General features: G+C 45.3%; 6 protein-coding genes across 6 annotated transcripts; 2 read left to right on the top strand and 4 right to left on the bottom strand.

The window, feature by feature from the left end:
* Positions 1–364: 364 nt before the first annotated feature.
* On the top strand, positions 365–1,306 carry LAJ45_04583 (uncharacterized protein; the record flags this gene model as incomplete). The annotated part of the gene is made up of 1 exon (XM_046114163.1): positions 365–1,306. The coding sequence occupies one exon, from the start codon at positions 365–367 to the stop codon at positions 1,304–1,306; it is 942 nt and encodes a 313-aa protein (XP_045972685.1).
* Positions 1,307–1,982: 676 nt separating this feature from the next.
* Positions 1,983–2,267, bottom strand: LAJ45_04582 (uncharacterized protein; the record flags this gene model as incomplete). Its single annotated transcript, XM_046114162.1, has 1 exon — positions 1,983–2,267. One exon carries the CDS (start codon positions 2,265–2,267, stop codon positions 1,983–1,985), a length of 285 nt encoding a protein of 94 aa, XP_045972684.1.
* A 2,090-nt stretch (positions 2,268–4,357) lies between these two features.
* On the bottom strand, positions 4,358–6,798 carry LAJ45_04581 (uncharacterized protein; the record flags this gene model as incomplete). The annotated part of the gene is made up of 7 exons (XM_046114161.1): positions 4,358–4,411; positions 4,469–4,527; positions 4,579–4,674; positions 4,739–4,823; positions 4,879–5,198; positions 5,260–5,550; positions 5,643–6,798. The coding sequence occupies 7 exons, from the start codon at positions 6,796–6,798 to the stop codon at positions 4,358–4,360; spliced, it is 2,061 nt and encodes a 686-aa protein (XP_045972683.1).
* Positions 6,799–8,789: 1,991 nt separating this feature from the next.
* On the bottom strand, positions 8,790–11,026 carry LAJ45_04580 (uncharacterized protein; the record flags this gene model as incomplete). The annotated part of the gene is made up of 8 exons (XM_046114160.1): positions 8,790–9,515; positions 9,573–9,742; positions 9,808–9,896; positions 9,964–10,053; positions 10,117–10,187; positions 10,300–10,461; positions 10,546–10,619; positions 10,699–11,026. 8 exons carry the CDS (start codon positions 11,024–11,026, stop codon positions 8,790–8,792), a joined length of 1,710 nt encoding a protein of 569 aa, XP_045972682.1.
* Positions 11,027–12,214: 1,188 nt separating this feature from the next.
* LAJ45_04579 (uncharacterized protein) lies at positions 12,215–13,813 on the top strand (the record flags this gene model as incomplete). Its single annotated transcript, XM_046114159.1, has 1 exon — positions 12,716–13,813. One exon carries the CDS (start codon positions 12,716–12,718, stop codon positions 13,811–13,813), a length of 1,098 nt encoding a protein of 365 aa, XP_045972681.1.
* Positions 13,814–15,002: 1,189 nt separating this feature from the next.
* LAJ45_04578 (uncharacterized protein) lies at positions 15,003–19,147 on the bottom strand (the record flags this gene model as incomplete). The annotated part of the gene is made up of 24 exons (XM_046114158.1): positions 15,003–15,113; positions 15,182–15,224; positions 15,282–15,334; positions 15,400–15,402; positions 15,480–15,482; positions 15,571–15,666; positions 15,735–15,886; positions 16,220–16,232; positions 16,292–16,447; positions 16,538–16,556; positions 16,607–16,625; positions 16,709–16,751; positions 16,816–16,888; positions 16,943–17,083; positions 17,133–17,221; positions 17,275–17,301; positions 17,369–17,469; positions 17,528–17,595; positions 17,888–17,972; positions 18,056–18,121; positions 18,207–18,393; positions 18,468–18,563; positions 18,653–18,773; positions 18,870–19,147. The coding sequence occupies 24 exons, from the start codon at positions 19,145–19,147 to the stop codon at positions 15,003–15,005; spliced, it is 2,043 nt and encodes a 680-aa protein (XP_045972680.1).
* Positions 19,148–19,748: the final 601 nt, after the last annotated feature.

Raw genomic sequence — 19,748 nt, 5'->3', positions numbered from 1 at the left:
GTAGAAGAAGTATTCTATCAGGCTAAATTGCTGGGTAGAATAGCTAGAAGCTGGTCATGAGGATGAATACCCGGGCTAATTGTTATACAGCAGCAGACAGAGAGAGAGAGGGAAGGTAAGCATCACTGCAGCTGCATGAAGGTTTTCCCGCCGCGATGAGGGGAGAAGAGGTGGGGAGCGGAGTGCGTGGGGGGAATAATAGTTATCATCGTGAGATATAAGAACCTCCCCTCATATCTCTTACTCCACCAACTCGAAATATCAGCACATCCCCATCTCATCTCATCCCACAGCTCATCTCATCTCAAGCAAAAAAAAAAAATAACCAGCTACTAGCAATATCCCACCACTTCACATCTTCAAAATGGCACCTCTCAGACCCGGAATCTACGCCCCCACAATGACCTTCTTCGACCCCGTCACCGAGGACGTCGACTATCCCACAATCAAGAAGCACGCCGTCCGCCTTGCGAAGGCCGGCCTCGCCGGCCTAATCCCCATGGGCTCCAACGGTGAAGCTGTGCACCTCAACCGCGAGGAGAAGCGCAAAATCACCCGCGCCACCCGTGACGCCCTCGACGAAGCCGGCTTCCCTGAAGTCTCCGTCATGGTTGGGTGCAGCGAGCAGTCCGTCCGCGGCACCATCGAGCTGTGCAAGGAGGCCGCCGAGTCCGGCGGTGACTCGGTGCTGCTCATCCCCGCCAGCTACTACCGCTACGCCATGACCGAGGAGGCCATCTACCAGTACTTTACGCGCGTGGCCGACGGCTCCCCGATCCCGATTGTGCTGTACAACTACCCGGGTGCGGTTGCGGGGATCGACATGGACAGCGACCTGCTGCTGCGGCTGTCGGAACACCCGAATATCGTCGGGACAAAGTTCACGTGTGGCAACACTGGGAAGCTTGCGCGTGTGGCGCTGGCGAAGAAGGCGGCAACGGCGACGGATGCGGGGAGCGGGTACATGGCGTTTGCGGGTATGGCGGACTTTTTGCTGCAGGGACTGTTGGTCGGCGGAAGTGGTGTGATTGCTGGTGGAGCCAATGTGGCGCCGAAGGCGTGTGTGAAGGTGTTTAACTTGTTCGCGGAGGGCAAGGTTGAGGAGGCGACGAAGGCGCAGATCGCGCTGTCCAAGGGCGATTGGTTCTTGACAAAGACGGCCATTCCGGGAACCAAGAGTGCGATTCAGAGCTACTATGGATATGGAGGGTACCCCAGACAGCCGCTGCAGAGGTTGGCACCTGAGGCGGAGAAGAAGTTGGCGGAGAACATCAAGGAGTTGATGGCATGGGAGAACAGTTTGTAGATTGTACTTGTCGTTTTTCCTTTTGTTATTTCTTTTCTTTTTCGGTTTCTTCTTGGTGTTTCTTTCTTGGGAGCATGGTGGGTGTAACGGTCCGCTGAGTGCAAAAAAAAAAAAGCATGTGTGAGAGTGGAATTGTAAATAGTTTCAAATGTCATACATGATGCATCTTACAATTAGCTATTCTCTATTCGTCAGTGGGAAATCAAATTGGTGTTGTGGTGGGAAAAGTCCTTGGTGACCATTATATATTAACCTCGGTGTTGAAAGTAGGGACGATCGAGTCTTAGAGCTTCTCAGTTGATATCGATGTCTAAAGCTGATACAAGCGATCTTATAGGAACCCGAGTATGACACCATTCCTCTTGACAGCGGATTCTTTACTGTCCCGACACCGTGACCTTACTGCCTTGAACGACACATATCCAGAAGTGCTGATGTCCACATGCGAGTGAGAATGTATGATGCAATTACGGGAATGATGCGCACCAATATTTCTAGCCAGCTCAACATGAAATCTAACATCATAGGTAAGACGTATTTCCGATCATCTGTTATAATGAATTAACACCTATTTCTTTGCCATTACTATATAACCACCTGCGCCCACTGCCTACTTCCCGCGACGAAAAACCACCTCCATGACGCCATGGCGCTCTCCCGCTCCCCCCCCCAACCCCTACCAAAAACTCGCCTGCATCTCTTCACTCTCTATGATCTGCAACTCTCTTAAACCACGTTCCGCATCTTCGATCAACTGCTCAAGCTCCTCCAACCTCTCCTCCGCCCCCTTCTTCTCCAGCATGAGCTCCTCCCAGCGCTCCCGCTCAACCACAATCTCTCCTGAGTGAGCCTTGCGCCCGGGCTTGTAGGGCACATATTTGTCGAACGGCCTGTGCGAGGTCTCGACATGCTTTTTGAGAGCGCGAAGGCCGCTGATCTCAGATTCGAGGATGAAGGGCATTCTTGAGGTAAGCGTGTTTTTTCTTCTTCTTGTGCGTTGAATCGATAGGTGGGGGGAAACTGGGGACTAATGAGATGGTTATAAAGGCGCTAAACCTGGGATTCGAGATGGTCATCTCCGGGTCCTTCATGCCACACGGCACATCTAGTTCATGGATAACGTTTCGTGATCACGGGTTGGGGGAGGGTGCATGCTATACCAAATTGTTCCGTAGTTTGGACATATTGCATTTAGACGTTTTGACGGATGATGATGATAGACTTTCGAGACTAGTTTCTGACATGTGTGTAGTAGTGGAGTCGGCACTTTTGATCATACCTGATCACACGGTTTGGTTTCTGTGTAATGGTGCAGCGGTTGAACACGGCTTGGTTATCCACATGCTGTCAGTTGAATATGGCACAGTAGCTCTGTTTTGTGGGGGCCAAGCGCCACAGCCATAGGAAGCTCGTGTGGGGTGCTTGATTACTATATATATGTGTACCAAGATCAAGGGATCTTTGGACACAAGTCATACCTTTTGGCCCCCACTGGACGCCTCGAAGGTCCAGAATATGTCGCTAGGTGCTACAAACATGTTCAACCCGTGACTCTTTCGCCTCGTCCAGTCGGTTGAGTATGTCTCACTTAACTTTGACATGTGGATCCGTGGATCGATCCACCCGTTGTTTCCACTATGCTGGGTACATAGTTGTTTAGTAACAGCTTGTACCAGGCGATCATACTGTCATCTGCTGCTTTACCTAGAAGGTGCGCCTGATTAGTTAAGTATCAGGAAGGCCTCGATATCACAACCTTATTCGTCGACCTCATGACACTCTTGAACACCCTCGATAAAGTTCAAGTCTGAGTACACATATGTATATCCAGATCGATACGACCGGGTACCACGCTTGTTGTCATGTCTGTAGGTAGACAAAGTCGATCGATGGCCTAACTGAACGGCGGAGTACACATCCACCCAGCCAGAAACTTGACCCCTCACCTCCAAAGATGGTTTACCATGCAAAGGACCTGTCGTTATATCCTCCGAGCGCTCTTTCCGAGCTTCCTCACTAATAAGTGAGTAGGATATCCAGACAAGTACAACTACATGTAAGTATGCATGCTTCTTCGATCCTCAAGCCTCGCCCCCGAATACGAGATCAAGACGTACATAAGTAAGGCTGTCGAGGTCGTTTCAACTCTACTGTTTGACACGTCGCTCAGACCAGGCAGTTACACAGCTTATACAGGAGTTACATCAGTGTGAGGGTGGTGTACATATTGTGTAAATACTTACGTCGTCGTTCGATTTGGAGCCAGTACTAGTTATGTGTCACCGGTTAGATAGCTGGGTTATGTAAGTACATATTAGTTAGGCATCCAAGATTGCCCGCTTAATTAGTGAAGTGGCCATTTCAATCATAAGTGTGACACACCGGGTTTCAGGACAGCCCCCACAAGGCTGTGGGTTTTGCGTTTTACATTCACTTTTTCATTTAGAGGGTTTTATGTGTTGTTCTGTGTCTGTTGTGATGGTAAACAAAGAAAGAAATGAAATGAATACTAGTACTGGCGTGATGTGAACTGAACTGGACAAATTCATAGGGTATTAGTCACACGACAGAAAGTAGTAAAAGAATTCCAGCTGCTAGAGGTTTACATGTGAAAGCCTTTAACCGAGATAGCCGCTGAGCCTCCTGAGAGACCCTCTGGAGCTAAGCTTGGGGCTTGAAACTAGCCGTTTTGTTTCTTACACCCAACACCATATCATATCTTTGCCGCTAGGGTCGAGAGCTGGCTCGAGAGTCTTAAGGCAAGTTTAAAAGATGTCTCGTCTCATTGAGAATAGTTTCAGAAATAATTAGAAGCAGAAAGATTGTTACATAAATTAATCATAAAACGTAGACGCCAGGTCAATTAATTTATAAAAAAACGTAATATACAACATTATGGTGATTACAGTTTGAAGCTTAAGGAGATAAACAAAAGAAAATATTAGCGGTGGAGGTTCACCAGGACTGTGTTTAAGATCTATGAGCGTTATTAATTAAAAAAAACCGTTATCAAAGCGTACTGCAGCGCAGCTGCAATATTCCCGGACCATTCTATTCGTCCGAATCCGGTGTTGGGGAAATTCCTTGAGTCAATCTCGTAACGAGCTGAGGGAAATTAGTTAAGATAGTCCAAACCGCGTACTGCTTGAGACGATCACATACCCAGTTCTCAAGTTGAAGGTTATTTCCTTTCAAACTCTCCATTTTCACATCAAGGAGTTCTGTAAAATCGTTAGACAGGAAAAAAATTAGGTCATAGGGTCCGGACTGACCTGAGGTGCAATAGACATTCCGAAATCGTAGAAGGCCATGAATGAATTTTGTCGCTTGGGTATCATTCCCGACTTGATTGACTTGAAATACGACAACTGGAGTATCCATAGTGTTAAAACGAGGAATCTAGTGACTGTATATGGAGAGTATATTGCTTACGGGAAGGGTCATATCTACGCCTCATTAATTCTCTTCGACATTGCGCAATCGTATTTCTGAAGGCATCTTGTTCTTCTCCTGAAGGCTATTTAGACAGTTAGCTGTTTGAACTAAAGTAGTACTCGAAGATTCATTCTTACCTGGCCATCCGTTATTATTGAAACTATTAATGGTCGTGTGAGACTATTTGAGTCGATCTTGTCAAATACCAATGGCTTCAATATTTTATCCCACAGCCTAGTTCCAATTCTGGTGTGTGTGCCATTGAACCTTATCTTGGACATGACCGCCTCGACGTCCTCTAGAGTTCTGATGTTGTTGAATTCGCCGTCTTGCGTCGAGTTGATGCATCTCACTTTGATTCCTTCTGTCTCAAACAATCCGGTGATCTTGGCAATACGTCTAACCATCTCTTGCAAGGCCGGTGCTCGTCTGTCTTGCTGCATCGAGACGCTATCGTCTAAAATAATTGCGTTAGTGGAACCCCTTTATGACTTGAACTACCGCGATTTGTAGCATACCACAGAGAAAAACGACGTCGTAAAGAGCCACCTTTGCCATTCCGGCTATATCATCAGGTATACAAGTCTTCTCATCATCAGACGTTATCGTAGCCTTCCTCCTAACAAGTTCTGCCGCTTTGTCAGACACCTTCTGCACGTAGGGGTCGTCTTCCGAGTAAAATGTGTTAAATTTCATGGCTTGAACAAAGCTTGATATGTCTTGTTGGAATTCCTCCGGGGATCGTGGGCCATTTACCAGTTTCAGGCGACGGGTTGATGAAGTCGAAGAATCAGTATCTGTACATGTGGCTACGAGATGTCAGAAACGTTTTTGGGGAGTTGTACATGACACATAGGCAATGTTTTAATCCTTCAAGCCAAAAAGAAAACCATCATCTTACCTGCTGGGTCTGCTACGGCAGTTTCGGTAACAGAAGGATCGTTGAACGACATCCCAAGTAGTGGGTTAAAGGGTTCCCCTTGGGCAGAAGCTTGAGCCCCGGTGGTGCGATGTTGGCGCCGTGCGGGAGCATTCACTTTAGCTACGGGTTCCTGTGACATTTTCGCTACTGGATCAAAAGCTCCCGTTGGGGTACTCCGAGTGGTAGGCTTGTGACGCCTTCGTTCGGGCGGTGAACTACGTATAGCAGTACTAGTTGTGATAGCCACAGTTGTCGAATTCTCTGTTTTTGGACTCTCTGTTCTTAAATTCTCTGCTTTTGGACTCCCTGTTCGTGGACTCCCTGTTCGTGGACTCTCTGTTAGTGGACTCTCTGTTAGTGGACTCTCTGTTCGTGGACTCTCTGTTCGTAGACACTCTGTTCGTAGACTCCTTGTTCGTGGACTCCCTGTTCGTGGACTCCTTGTTCGTGGACTCTCTATGCTTAGATCCTCCATTCTTGGATTCTCTATTCTTCGATCGTGCATAGCAACGCTGGGTGTGATAGTCACAGTTATTGCATCCTCCGCTCTTCCATCCGAGATGGTGTATTTTCCTTCGAGCTTACGTCGGGAGCGACGTAGTGAGGGCGTAGGAGAAGGAGAAGTCTGGGACACATCAAGAAGTGTCTCTGATGAAGGATTTTTCGTAGAAATGCCTTCTTCCTCTGATTCAACCAAGGTAGAGGATCCAGACGAAACAGATTCCGAGATTGCCTTCTTCGTTATGGCAGGATCTATCTCGATATCCTTTCTACCGCGTGACGACTTTGGCTTTGCTGAGTACAGAGTTTTCGATGAGCTTGTTCGCTCACTACTGGCAGTAGATGTATGTCTTTCTCGATGAGACTTTGAAAGGGATGACCTCTGGCTACTCGCCGTGGATGGGTTTCTTCCCCGCCGTGACTTTGAGCGAGAGGATCTCTCACTACTAGAAGTAGATGAGTTTCGTCCACGTTGGGATTTCGATGGAGATGATTTCTTGTCTCCATTAGGAGCTGTCTCGGGCCTCCGCCTTGGTGGAATATCAGCGTTGATTGAATGAGAATTGTGTTTCGTTTGAACTTTCTCGGGGGCCTGCTGCGTACTAAGGCTATTGGTGGTCGTGGTCTTGGTCATGGTGGTATTTTGGGTAATGTGATGTTTTGAGGAACTCTTTGGCAAGCTTGATGCCTTTGAGCTTCCATCAGAGCTAACACTACTCACGGAGGAGAGATATTTGCTCTTCTTGGAACTGGTAGATTGTGCGTATAGACCATGCTTAGAATTAGGACGGGCTCTGTAATACGATTTCTCTGAAGGATCAACCTCTTCTACGGAGATACAGGGACTGCGACAGGGCCAGCACCAACACATTGTTTCGTTTCGATGAGAAAGCTGTTCTTGAGATGCAGTGCCCTTTCCTCCACGATGGGAGGGCTATTTTAAAGTACATATGGACTGGATATTTGTTGTACACGAGCAATTCTTTGTACATTGATATCAGCTTACAGGCATTTCGCGATGATTACTGATCACTCATCGAAGATGAGTGCACGTACTTGATACTAGGCACACCACTTCGTTCCATTGATGTGGAGAACGCGTTAACCCCGCTCGTGATAGTTGAGTTCGTGGTGTTGCACAATGTTACCGTATCGACTCTATGGATCAATAACGGTGATGGTGTAATAGGGTGCATACTGATATATGACATTGTGTTTTGGGCATCTCGTTTCACAGAACAGTTAGCCAATAAGACCCAATTCCAGGAAAGTAGGCCTACAAATGAACTCAAGGCCGGTACTCCATTCACAGGGCATGCCAATAAGTACCATTCGATTTTGATGTGTGGAGTAGTAATATTGGAAGCCACCTGGCATAAGCAGCCCAATTTTAATTCCTCCTAGACTACTCACTAGGGGGTACATATATTAAATTGTGGAGGAGCTGCCACCAGGGCTCTGTAAATAAAAAATAAAAAATCACACATGAGTTGTTTATGGTAGGTGAGAACATGTCTTGCTCGAAGAACAACAGTTTAGAAAAACGAATTTATTCACAGTTCGTGCGTGTACATGCTGTACATGTATACATACACTACATGTACTCTACCTAGCCCTTTGTCAAGTGATATTTCGTCTAGACGCGGCTCGTGGAATTATGAAAAACAGTCTAGAATCCCGTAGTATTCCGTTCGTGTTTCCTCGTGGAACTTACCGGGTGGCTCAACTCCCAGAACAGACCGGATATGTGCACACGTTCCTGTTTCCTTGGTTATTTGAGATATTCCAGTTTATAATAAGGCTTACAGTCTGGCCTCATGGAGGTTTTATCCGTTTTTCATGGGTATGTGAATCTCGCCCTATATGATCGATCAGATCCAATTAGCTGGATTTAGATATATATATCCGGCGACCAAAAAGATCGTGTGCACGGGCCGAGCCGAACGCCACAAAGAAGCCTATCGTTGGTTCGATTCCTTAGCCCTACCTGTCGGGAATCTTAGCGATCAGTTAATTATGTTTCCATCCCCTGCGATCCGGTGGTGTGCGTGCGCAACTGATCATTGGCCTATTCGTGAGATAGACCAGGGTTGACGCAGGGAAGTGAGGGTTAGGGTTGGGTGGTTGGCTCGGGAAACGACAACGTCTTTCATGAACAGCTATCTGTGCATGCATAAATTGTTTCGATCGATTCAGCTGAATTTAAATCCTGTTATTTCCTAGCTTTTTGCAGAGTAGGGGGATGGGGGCCGAGTGAGGTATCATGATTCAATCGTTAGCTCATTCCATGTAGGCGTTTCATTAGCCGAGCAGTTATAATTCAGGAACGGAATGAGGATCTCCAGATTTCCTATGAAAACCAGAACGGAATCAAAGAACGAAACAGGTAAGGTTCATTGCGTTTATGAGAAGATCTCTCTCATTGTCGCTCCAAGATTAATTTGCCTGCAGCTTGTGTTCAAGTATTTAGATTTCCGAAAAACTCACCCATCCCATGTAGTAGATCTAGATGACGAAAAACACAGCACTTTTAGATAACCATTGCTATATTATTCAACGCACAAAAAGAAAACCCTCCCTATGTATATAAGTGATTATGTATGTATATATCCAGATATTCCCTCTCTACGCCCCATAAGTCGGGAGAGTAGGCTTTCCTCCGACCAAACGGTGGTGCTCAGCAAACGGCATAAACTTCTTTTCCTTTCCGCGGGACATTGCAGTCTTTGAAGCGTCCACAACCTGCTGGAAGTCGAACCTCCTCTCAGGCAATAAATCATAGATTGCCTTCGCGTATCCATTGTCAATGCAATGGCACTGCGAAAGGTAGTTCACTTGGATAACCTCATAATCAACCAATTTCAGAACTCCCGCCGTATTGATGTGTAGATCAGCACGCTCCTTAGGGCTCATCACACGAGTGTAGAGCTCCCGCGCCTGTTCATACTCCTTCATAGTCCCCTCAGAGTAGTGGTGTCCCTGGCGGGAGACAACAGCATCTGCAACTTGATATGGCGCTTCGGCGGTGTCAGGTCGGTAGCGGTTATCAAAGCTGTTGGGAACGTAGTGTGGGTTGCCACCGGTGTTGGCGTCGGCACGTAGGGGGCCATCAAAATTAATGCTAGAGTAAGACTGCGACATGAATGGGCAGTTGACGGGGACCTGGTGAAGATTTACACCGAGGCGGTGATACTGCGCGTCACGGTAGAAGAATGTGCGGAATTGGAGTAGCATGTCAGGGCTGTCCTCGATTCCGGGAACCATGCTGCCAGGCGAGAAAGCAGCTTGCTCGACATCACGGTGGTAGTTCTCGGGGTTTTTGTTTAGAACAAGTCTACCAAAATCTTGCATCTACTCTCAAACTTCAGTACTGTTTAAAGGGTGATGAAATATCTAGGGTATACGAACTGGGAATTTGCCTCTAGGCCAAACTTTGGTCACGTCAAAGGGGTCAAACCCAAGTTTGACAGGGTCGGCCTCCTCGGGCTTCATAATCTGGACTTTAGCGGTCCAAGTAATTTTCTCACCTCTCTCGATGGCCTGCCAGAGGTCCCTCTTAGCGTAGTCGGGGTCCTCGCCTTATCTTTCTCAGTAACATCCAATGAGAACAGTGAAATTGAAGTTGAATACTCACCAGACATACGAATAGCCTCTGGCCAGGTAAACTGCTTCTGGCCATGGTCTGCAATGAAATGGTACTTAATATAGACGAATTCTCCATTTTTATTAACCCTAATATCAGTATCGGATTAGCTAAACCTAATTGCAAAAAAGAGCATGGAGATATCTTGAGACGTACCATTTGAAAGTATGACATCCATAACCATGCTCGTATCTCCATCCCTTAGGGGTTCCATGGTTGCTGAAGAACATCATGCCCGCGTGATTACTGTAACCCATTCGTCCTGTTAACCCTTATCTCCATTCAAAGTATATTTGGAGAACCGTATACCTCTCAGGGACATTTGCCAAGAAATCAAATAAGCTGTTATAGTCCAGCAAAAAATTTGCCGGGTTCCTCTGCTGAGAACGGATCACATCGGGTCCTTGAATTGGGTCACGGCAAAAAAAAGATCGGCTATAAGGTCACCATATCAGATTTTTTTCAAGAAAGGATAGAACCTCTTGGACATACCCAGTTAAGACCAACGATATCGTAATTACCCTCCTCGGTGTAATGCTTGATGGCGAAACCACGAGGATTTCGACCAGAGTCGGGGAACTCTTTGCCAAAGGTGACGGTGGAGAAGCGAATGAAAATTGGAGTCTTCTTCCCGACTTCAGTGTAAAGACCTGCCTATGAGGTTTGTTAGCATTCTTTCCTGATTGGCAATTTGCCGGCTTGAAAGGGTTAGGGTTAATCAGGGTTAGGTGTATATACCTTAGTGAGATGCGACATATCCTTAGTGCACTCAAAGTATCCAAACGCCCCTGAACCAGCGGGGTGCACCATTCCTACATTCCATCAGATCAATATCAATCTCCTTAGAAGACGACGCTTTATCTCAACAAGAGTGGAAACAATATTACTCACTCTCCAAAGTCTTGCTCCTGTTGAACGTCTGCTGCTTCTGCAACAAAAAGGTATCGCTCACCAACGGCAATCCACCCACATTCTTACTATGTGCAATATCAGGCCAAGGGATACCTTCATTGTTAGTGTGATAAGGGGCATCATCCTTTTTCTTTCCACCCTCAGTAACGCCAGTGATTTTCGCTGCGGTCACGGCAGGCCCATCATTGGCGCCCTGGAAGAGCGTAGTCCTTTGAGTGGGACGCGGATCTGCGCCAGCTACGCCCATGGCCGAAGCCACAGCTTGGATCGGGTGCTGGAGCGGGTTGGAGGAACCTGTGTTAGACATTTGGAAGGTATGTCAAGACGTAATGAAAAGGAGAGAGGAATATTGCGGAAGATAGGAGTTCAAGAAATAAATAAAGAATATGTCGCCCGAAGTCACAACGGCAAAGTGTATGACGGAGTTACACTCAGATACGAGAGGAGATACATATCGATCGAAGACAGAACTCCGCAGAGAAACAGAATCTCTTTACGCGTTTGTGATAGTCACATACATCTACTCGCAGAAGAGAACGGAATTTTATTCCGCATTGAATAAAGGATATTGACCTTCAGTAGCGCACGAACGGACTTCACTGTATGTTTATTGAACAAGTTTGCACGCCACCAAATAGTGAGATTCTAGGCTCTGTTCGCACGGATCTCAATACCATGGTTTTTATCCCGAATAAGGTGTGTCAAGCAAGATGGTTTTGATAGCATGAAAACCCGCAAAATACTATGGTTTCAACAAATACTCTGGGGTATTTATTCCCATGGTTGTCTTGTATCTTCATGCCTCTACCCAGCAATATTTCGGCTCCGAACACTCTTGTGTTTAGATAATACTCAGCTTTATTTAGATCTCAGTGCAGATACTGTGCAAGAGAGTTTACCACAGATTGTCGAATACCAAGTGCGTCCGAAGAGGGCTTAAACTAATAACAGTATCCTCTAGTACTCGTATGGTTATGCGGAAGTGTTCGAAACTACATGTAGTTATGTTGACTAATACGGAAGGTGGGTTCGACTGAACAAAGTTCCCCCTGGTTTCCCCGATGAGAAAGCTGGTACGTGGAGTTAACTTTAAACACCCACTGTAATAGTGACATACATGCGCTAGGGCCGCCAAGCGATTACAACACTGGAGCTGTTGTAGCTCTGTACATGTAGGCTAACCTGGTGTGTCTATTGATTTACTATTGATTATCTGATCTATGATAAGACCACAGATAGCGATAAGAGATCTGTAATCTAATCTTTGTGGCGCAGCGGCGTCTGATCTACATCTTCGCCTCGTATTCACCGCGTAATCCAAGCTACGCATTATGTATGTTACCTAGCGCTATAGCATCAGCCCTGCGAAGATGCTTGTCTGCGTGTCTGCCTAGAGAGCCGCGCTCACTACATATGTCCCCTCTAGCCCTGAGTACTTGATATCCATTTCGATATCTTCTACATACACACAGAATCCGGTATAAGCCTGGGAACAATGTCTGATCTTCTTCCTCTTCATATTGCGCTCCACCTTGTCCCATACCTAACACCTCGCGATATAGCCCGTTGCCAAAAGGTCTGCAGATCCTGGCACGCGACCTTTACTTGCCCATCCCTTCTCTCTGCTGCACTTCGTACGCACTTCCCTCGCGCCTACGAAGTCCGCACACGTGCCATCCAGAACCCGTCCTCATTTTCCACCATCTCTGCGCGCTACAATGCCCTTCAGTCGGGAATCCCACAACAAGAGTTACATTTCCCAATTAAGAAATCGAGAAGAGATGCGTATATATGGACATTCTCCTCCGATCTTCTGGTTTACCAGTCTTCACATTTTCCGAAAGCAACCTTGTCGCTCGTTTATTTCGACCCCACTCCCGGCGGTAGGAAAATAAAGACCGGAAAGATTGAATTGGAAGATCTCTCAAGGCTAGTGGTCAGGCTAAAGGTGTGCAGTGATGTGTTGGTTGTTGAACGTTCCGAGGAAGTGATAGAGATGGGTAGATCCCGTTTCTTTACTAGCACGGAGTGTTACCGTTTGAACTATAATGAAGACGGCGATGAGCTGAAGGCAACGATGATGTGCACTATCGACACATTCGAATTTTTATATATCGACTATTCCTACCAGATACTCAGCGATCTATCTCGCTGCTACTATGCGGCGTACTCAAGGTCGTCGTCAGGCGGGGAGAGGCAATTATGTGTGTGGGATGTAGCGACTGGAGATGTGGTTAAAACTGTGCCGAGCGGATCTCTAGAGGGGATGGGTCTAATGGTAGAGCTTCTTCTTATTGGTGATAAGGTTGTGGTGGTAGGTGATGATAAGAGGAATAATAATTTCAGGAGATGGCTTTACTATCAAGGAGATTGGGGCTATATTTCACACTTCCGGGTCTTTGAAATTGTAAACGAGTCATCGAACGACCCAGTTGGCGGATTCGTGGGGAGGAAGAAGGCAGAGTGTCCTAAAGAGTCGAGGATCTCAACCACTCCGTTTAAAGTCTCCCGGCGCAAAGAAGAAGAAGAGGAAGAAGTAGCAATCATCCTTTGGGAACTCGAAGACAAAACCAACAACGCTACCGCGCACCATTACACCCTTGCTACCTCCACCTCTTCTCCCTCTTCTCCGAATCCCATCACTTCACCGCTCGCACCCACCTACCAATACCGTTTAGATCAAAGCAATGATTCATTGAGCTGTTTAGATACCCCCATTGGTTTTAAAAAGACTTCTCCGTTTGTTGTAAAATCAAAGGAAGCACTAAGTTTCGACATGGATTTTACTGGCCAAAACGAGGAGTTCCTGGATACACGGCTAATGCTGTACAATCTCCGAATCCAAAGCTTCTATCCATCCGCTGATGTCCCGGGTGTGATGGAGCTGGACTGGGAGACAAAATTGAAGGACAGAGATGATAAGAAGAAGGAAAGAAAGATATATTCCACAGATAGGAATGTGAGTTATCGGAATATTCATGTGCAGATGGATGTGGCAGGCGATGAGCGGATGAGTGCGTTCCTGGAATCGATGGTCACTGGGATGGAGTTAGTGATGGTGGTGTGGGATCAACCATTCAAGATCGGGACTTGAATGTTGAAATTGACAATATAGCTTGTGACTGGAGTAAATATTTATCTAAAAGATAATCCTAAGGAGATATTATTCGTTGAAAATTAATTATGTTTTACGACTGAGATACCGTATATTAATTCAACTTTGCTTGCAGGGGAGGCCTCTATTTAGTGCGTTTTTGGTGTTTATTAGGGTTCAATTATACCCCTTTGATGGTAGGCAACATTGGATAATGAATCTCGAAATCTCTCCCTTGGAAAGGCTCTGCAGAGTTTGGTAGAACACTGTCAACACCTTCCCAGAATTCGTTCCTCTGCGCATATGATGCCAAGCCCGGTAATCAGAGAGTCATGGCATTCTATAAGTCTTATGATTAGATGTTCATGATAACCATTAATTGGCCATTTAGCTTGGCCGGAACAAGTTGCTATGAATATTTTGTGGACCTATTGAATAGAGCCGAATTTTAAAATCGAAAGTACATGTAGCTCTTTGGAAATACTACAATGCCGGTCTGGTCCTTGTTTTGCTAGTTACTCATGTCAATAATTGATCATAGGACATCACTCGCGCCTATGTATTCAGCACAGGGAGGCAGGACGCATGTAGATACCCCGTTGAACTTATCAGAACTACTAATATCAGGTCCTTTTTCTATTGTCTGATTCACTCATCCTGGAATGTGCGTTGCTATTATAGAACCAATAAATCACTATTTGGGTCGTTTCCGTTGTTAATGTTGAAAGTATATGTTCACGTCTTTGAACACACGTGATATTGTCGCTAAGATTATTGCACCAATAAGGTTCCAAGCTCCTCACGACCAAGTGCTATAGTTCTTCAGAATAAAGACTTGCTTACTACTATTCTGGATATTTGAAGGTAGAAACATACTACAGGTCCCTAAACTGAACATTATTGGCCATGGAATTTGGTAATTTTAAATAAGAAAACCACCAACAGTAGAAAAACAAGCATAGAACTCTATCAGATACTCTTGCGGCATTTGATGCCCGACTGTCTGCTCGTGCGGCCTAGTAGGCGACGCTTATGATAACCGTTCCTGTACCCTGTGGGATATCGACAGGAACCATGACCACGCTTGCCTTGGAAGAAATATCGTTTCTATTTTCCGCCGCTGTGCTACCAGAATTCTAGAAGCCACCATCTCCGAGTATTTCTCAGTTATATCGGTATACGCATCGTGTCAGATAACCGTGTAGTGATCCCCAATATCCTTTTGGACTCTGTCAAGGTGATATCCATCCCAGAGAGTAGTGATTGTAATGGTACGATTCAAGTCTGCGACGTCCCACTCCTTCACACAGATCAGTATTGATCAGTCTGTAAGATTCCCATACAGTAAGTGGAGTGACTTGTCCTTACTTGTTCGATCCTCACCTCCTTATAATTTTCACCTGATAACCTTCTGATAACCTACATTCTTTTTGCCCCCTGGGTATAGATGTAAGGTAACCGGGTTAACCTTGGATTTGTCGTCAGCAGATTGACGGACTTCAATCTGTGGAATGATCCCGCCTGTTTCAAAGGCAGATAAAGTCAGTTAACTATATCATACAGCTTCGATGCAAGCTTGGTCTTACCTCCTCTCACAAACATCGTGCAATATACGGAAAATATGATTCATCGCCTGAAATCGTTGCGTCAACATCGAACTTAGTACCGCCTGCGATTTTCGGCCCGAGTGGTACACCGAGTGACCCGTCAATACGAAGGTTCAGTCTGTACCAGTGATGCTGTTGAGGAAGACATACTGAACGATGTCCCCCCTTCTCATCTTGCTTATGCATGATAGAAGCGACAAGAAGATCCCGACCGACCACACATTCATTGCTAAGTGCCCAGTCATTCTTAACAGGTTGCATCAGTACCTAGCTTTTAAATCCAGGGATACTGATAGAGTCAAATTAAGACTTACATCGGTGAACAGAGAGGTATCTTCGCTGTCGGTGATCAGAAGAGCTCGAACGATGGGCAATCCGTAGAACTGGTGCTCAAACACCGCGTCGTACATGAGCTGCAGCAAGCTGTATCGGAGCTGGACATAATAACGGCAGACAGGTTCCACGGCTAATCACATGCTTTTATCTTGCTCTGGAACACCGACGGGTTGGAATTGTAATGGTCTGTGAAGGCGTAGGGTTCTTGGAACAACTTCATCCTTCTCTTTCTATGATAATGACTACTGGGACTAGGTCAGTATCCAAAGCCTCGAAAAATAGATATATTTATTCTACAGAAGGTTTCTGCGATAAAACTTGCCGGAACTAAGGAAGTAACGAATACGCGTAGTACTAACGAATGACCAGCTCCGGTTCTGCATATCTGGGCCCTTCGTTTGCAAAACCTGCAGCGGGCATGTACCTCTAATATCTGTACTAATAACTTCATTACTAGATATACCCAAAGATAAAACCTACAAGTCATTAGTAAGTTTGAAACATACTTAAGGGGTCACTATGGGTTACTACGAACCTGGTTTACAGAAGTTTGAAAATGATCCCAGGTTGATGCATTGTCTCCAGTCCACAAGCCAGCCCATTTGTGTGCCCCAGCATAGCTCCCCCGGCCGATGATAAAGTTGCGTTTATTCTCGCGGCCTTTTAAAGCGTTGAGTCCCTCATACGTAGCCTTGTGTAAGTTTTAACTGTAAAGCGCCCAGATCCCAAGGGCTGGTTTCATAGGTTCAGTGGCTTCACCGGACCACTAATCGGAATCAACCATGAGGCGAAAGGGAAGTCTTTTAGTAAGATTAGCAACATAAACATATAACCCGAGTAGTAATATTACCCTTTCATGTCGCCATATTCTTTTGCAATAGCAGGGGTAGTCATATCCTGCCAAATAAACTCAAGCCCCTGGTCAAATAGATATTGGTATTGCATCCCCCACCATTTTCTAGTCGCAGCGTTATTAAGGTTTGGATAATGCCCGGCTAGAGATATCTCGTTAGTTCATCTATCCCTAGAACCTGTAAATTTAGATAATTATATAATTACCGCGCCAAGTGTGCCTCCATAACCCACTCCCCCACGATATGGCTTCCCACTATTGTACCATTCCACAAAGTTGCTATCACAAACACTTAGAGTTTGGTGCAAGAGAAATATTTTTGGCATAACTTACTAGTCAGCCCCGGGAAACTGCCCCATCTCATTGACTGGATCGATATTTAGCTTGATTCCGTTCTCGTAGCACACATATTCAACCTCATGCGGAGGAATGACACCATTTCCGTCATCGTATCGCTTATCTAGGATGAAATGCCTATTTTTATCAGAAAACAGTAATTAAAATGATTGATGGGATGTATTACCCTTTCTCAAGGCCTTCATTGAGCGTTTTATAAGTCTCTGTTGGCGTGAGGTTGATTACAGGAGTGATGTTTGTGCTACATTTAACTCCCTGCTCCGAAGCTCATCAAACATTTCCTTAGGTCTCGGGAATTTTCTATCCACATCAATAGTAAATGTACGTAGGCCATCCTGAATAAAGATTACAGTCAGTCAGTAATTAGCTCGTGAGATCTCTCGGAGGTTGATACAAGAGTACCTGTAGATCAACATCGATGTGGATCCCATCCAATGGGGTATCTCTGTCTTTGTAGGCATGCGCAAATTTTAGAACCTTCTTGCGAGTATCATAGCCGTAATCTGGTATGATAAGGCACATTAGAGTCTGGTGAGTTGGAGAGGTAATCATCATACTCACATCCTTGATGATGGCCAAGAACATATCTAGGCTTGAGACGAGCGCGTTCCATGACCGAGCTGTAGAGGCTATTTCGGGTGAAAAGATGTAGTTAGTAGTGTTAATTTATTAAATACGCCGCTTAGAATCCAGGATTCGAGAATGAAATGTATATACGTCTGTCTGGGATCATAAAGAACCTACCTGATGATATCAGCAATGCTATCGCTTGCGAAAACGAAATATTGCAAAGATCCAAATCTCGTTCCAACATTGATTTGTTAAGGATTATTTAGGCTGAAATTAACGCAAATCTGAGAATAATTGTCTAGAAAGGTCGCAACCTGACTCTTGTAATTCGGGAGCCCATTGACCTCCAACCAAAATGGCTCGGAGTGGTATAATGGTTCGCGCTCGTCAAGCGGCCCTTGATTGTAGACACTGCTATAAGTCATGTTGTCGAAGTCTGTTGATTAAGTATTAGTTCTTGATTTCTACCCACGATAGTTTTATACAGTCGACTCAATATGTTGAGAGTATTTAACTTACTAAAGTAGTTCATGAGTGTGCTCTTCTTTGAGAACCCCTCCCCTCCTTGCTCTCGATCTCCCCAGCCTTGAATATATAGTCAGCGCTTCAAAACTAAAAAGAGCATATATCTAGAAATTTAAACACCGATGGGTTTACAATAAAAGCTCACCGAGGTAGCGTGCATAGCCGGGTTTCTTGGCTGTCAAAAGAGTAGCGTTGGCAGCCCCGGTTTTTTTCCAAGACAAGCCGGCTCCAGTAGTCTCCCAAACTACTTTCCTTTTGAATACGGCTTTGCTGGTAGCTCCTTGAAGAACAGGAGGATCTCCTAGGCCCGATTCCTCGATAGAACGCACAGTCTGACGGATTTAGTCAACGGAATTGAAAATAACCACGTTACTGAACCTTCAAGGTCCCTGCTTGATTTTCTAACCTCAATTTTAAATTCATTCTTATAAATGTTGAGCTCAGTTATAGTTCTCCCATTGATACCTGCCTTCAGGTCTTTCTTGGTGGGATATTGAACGGTCTGTTCAAATACTTATTAACATTGCACTAGGATAAACCCTGATCAAAGACTTATTTTTTCCTTTCATACTTGGAGCTTTCAGATAATACCTTAAAAACGTAGAAGGGGTCCAGGTCGGATCCTGCATCGAATTTGGTACGCCAGACGATATTTTCAGCACAACCGAGGATTCTGATGAGATTTGACAATGTATCCGAGATTATGGTACGACTAAAAGAGTTACATTACTTAGTTGAATTACAACACTAAAAGAACCAATTCCCGAGTGGTTAGGCAGGAGTAGGAGTAGACCAAGGGTTTACATACGAATTGTAGTCGTCGTATTGTTCTGGAGCAAGACTTTCCGGATCAAACCTGATTCTCCAGACCTTTGGACGAGCGAATTGCAATAAGAACAATGGCTGCTCTTCCTGGCCACCTACTTGTAAGCGAAGGAGAACCCTAGTTTTGATGACCGGGTTCCCAGCAAGATTATCCTCCGGGTTGTAAATGATTTTTGTAGGAGACTTGAATTCCCCTCGCTTCACAGATTGGAAAAACTCTTCGGGAAGAAGGAAGTTGTGACTATCCTGGAGCTCAGTCATGATAATTTCTTTCTTTTACTGAGATTTTTAGTTCTAGATTGAATATTTTCTTATGTATTCGAAAGTTGAAATTTCTGCAGAAAAAGTGGATATCAAGATATTTATCTCTCCTCTTTGTCGCTGAAATATGCTGGAGGAAACAGACAATCACAGAGTCGAAACAAATGAAGTTTCCTCGCCGAGCACAATAAACTCCCCATAATAGTTTCCATATCAAACCCGACAATTGAAGTTTCTTGGCTGATTCAAGCCAGCGAGTCGATATTCACATATAACGACTTTCAAGGACCTAATCTGAGATCATGAGATTCTCTAACTTGACTTAAAAAAATAATCAGTGAGGGCCGTACACAGAACTCTATTATTTTTGGTCTCGAATCTCGCGAAATCTTTGCTGTCATTATTATATGCATCGAGTGAATTTCATTTGGCGCTCGATCATGAAATATCACTCCGAAAGCCCACGCGAGCGTAGCTGAACCAATTCCAGTCTATGAGTGCATACATCCACGCACACGAGTAATTGCGTTACCGAATGTTCAGACCCGCTCAGGTAGTGAATGATGGCCGATTCTTAATATCTCCTTAGGCTTATGCGATC

This window comes from Morchella importuna, assembly GCF_003444635.1.
Source record: "Morchella importuna strain M04M26 chromosome Unknown Morimp01GS011, whole genome shotgun sequence".
Classification (NCBI taxonomy): Eukaryota; Fungi; Ascomycota; class Pezizomycetes; order Pezizales; family Morchellaceae; genus Morchella; species Morchella importuna.
The sequence above is the reverse complement of the archived record's forward strand: the minus strand, read 5'-3'. Positions and strand labels throughout refer to the sequence as shown.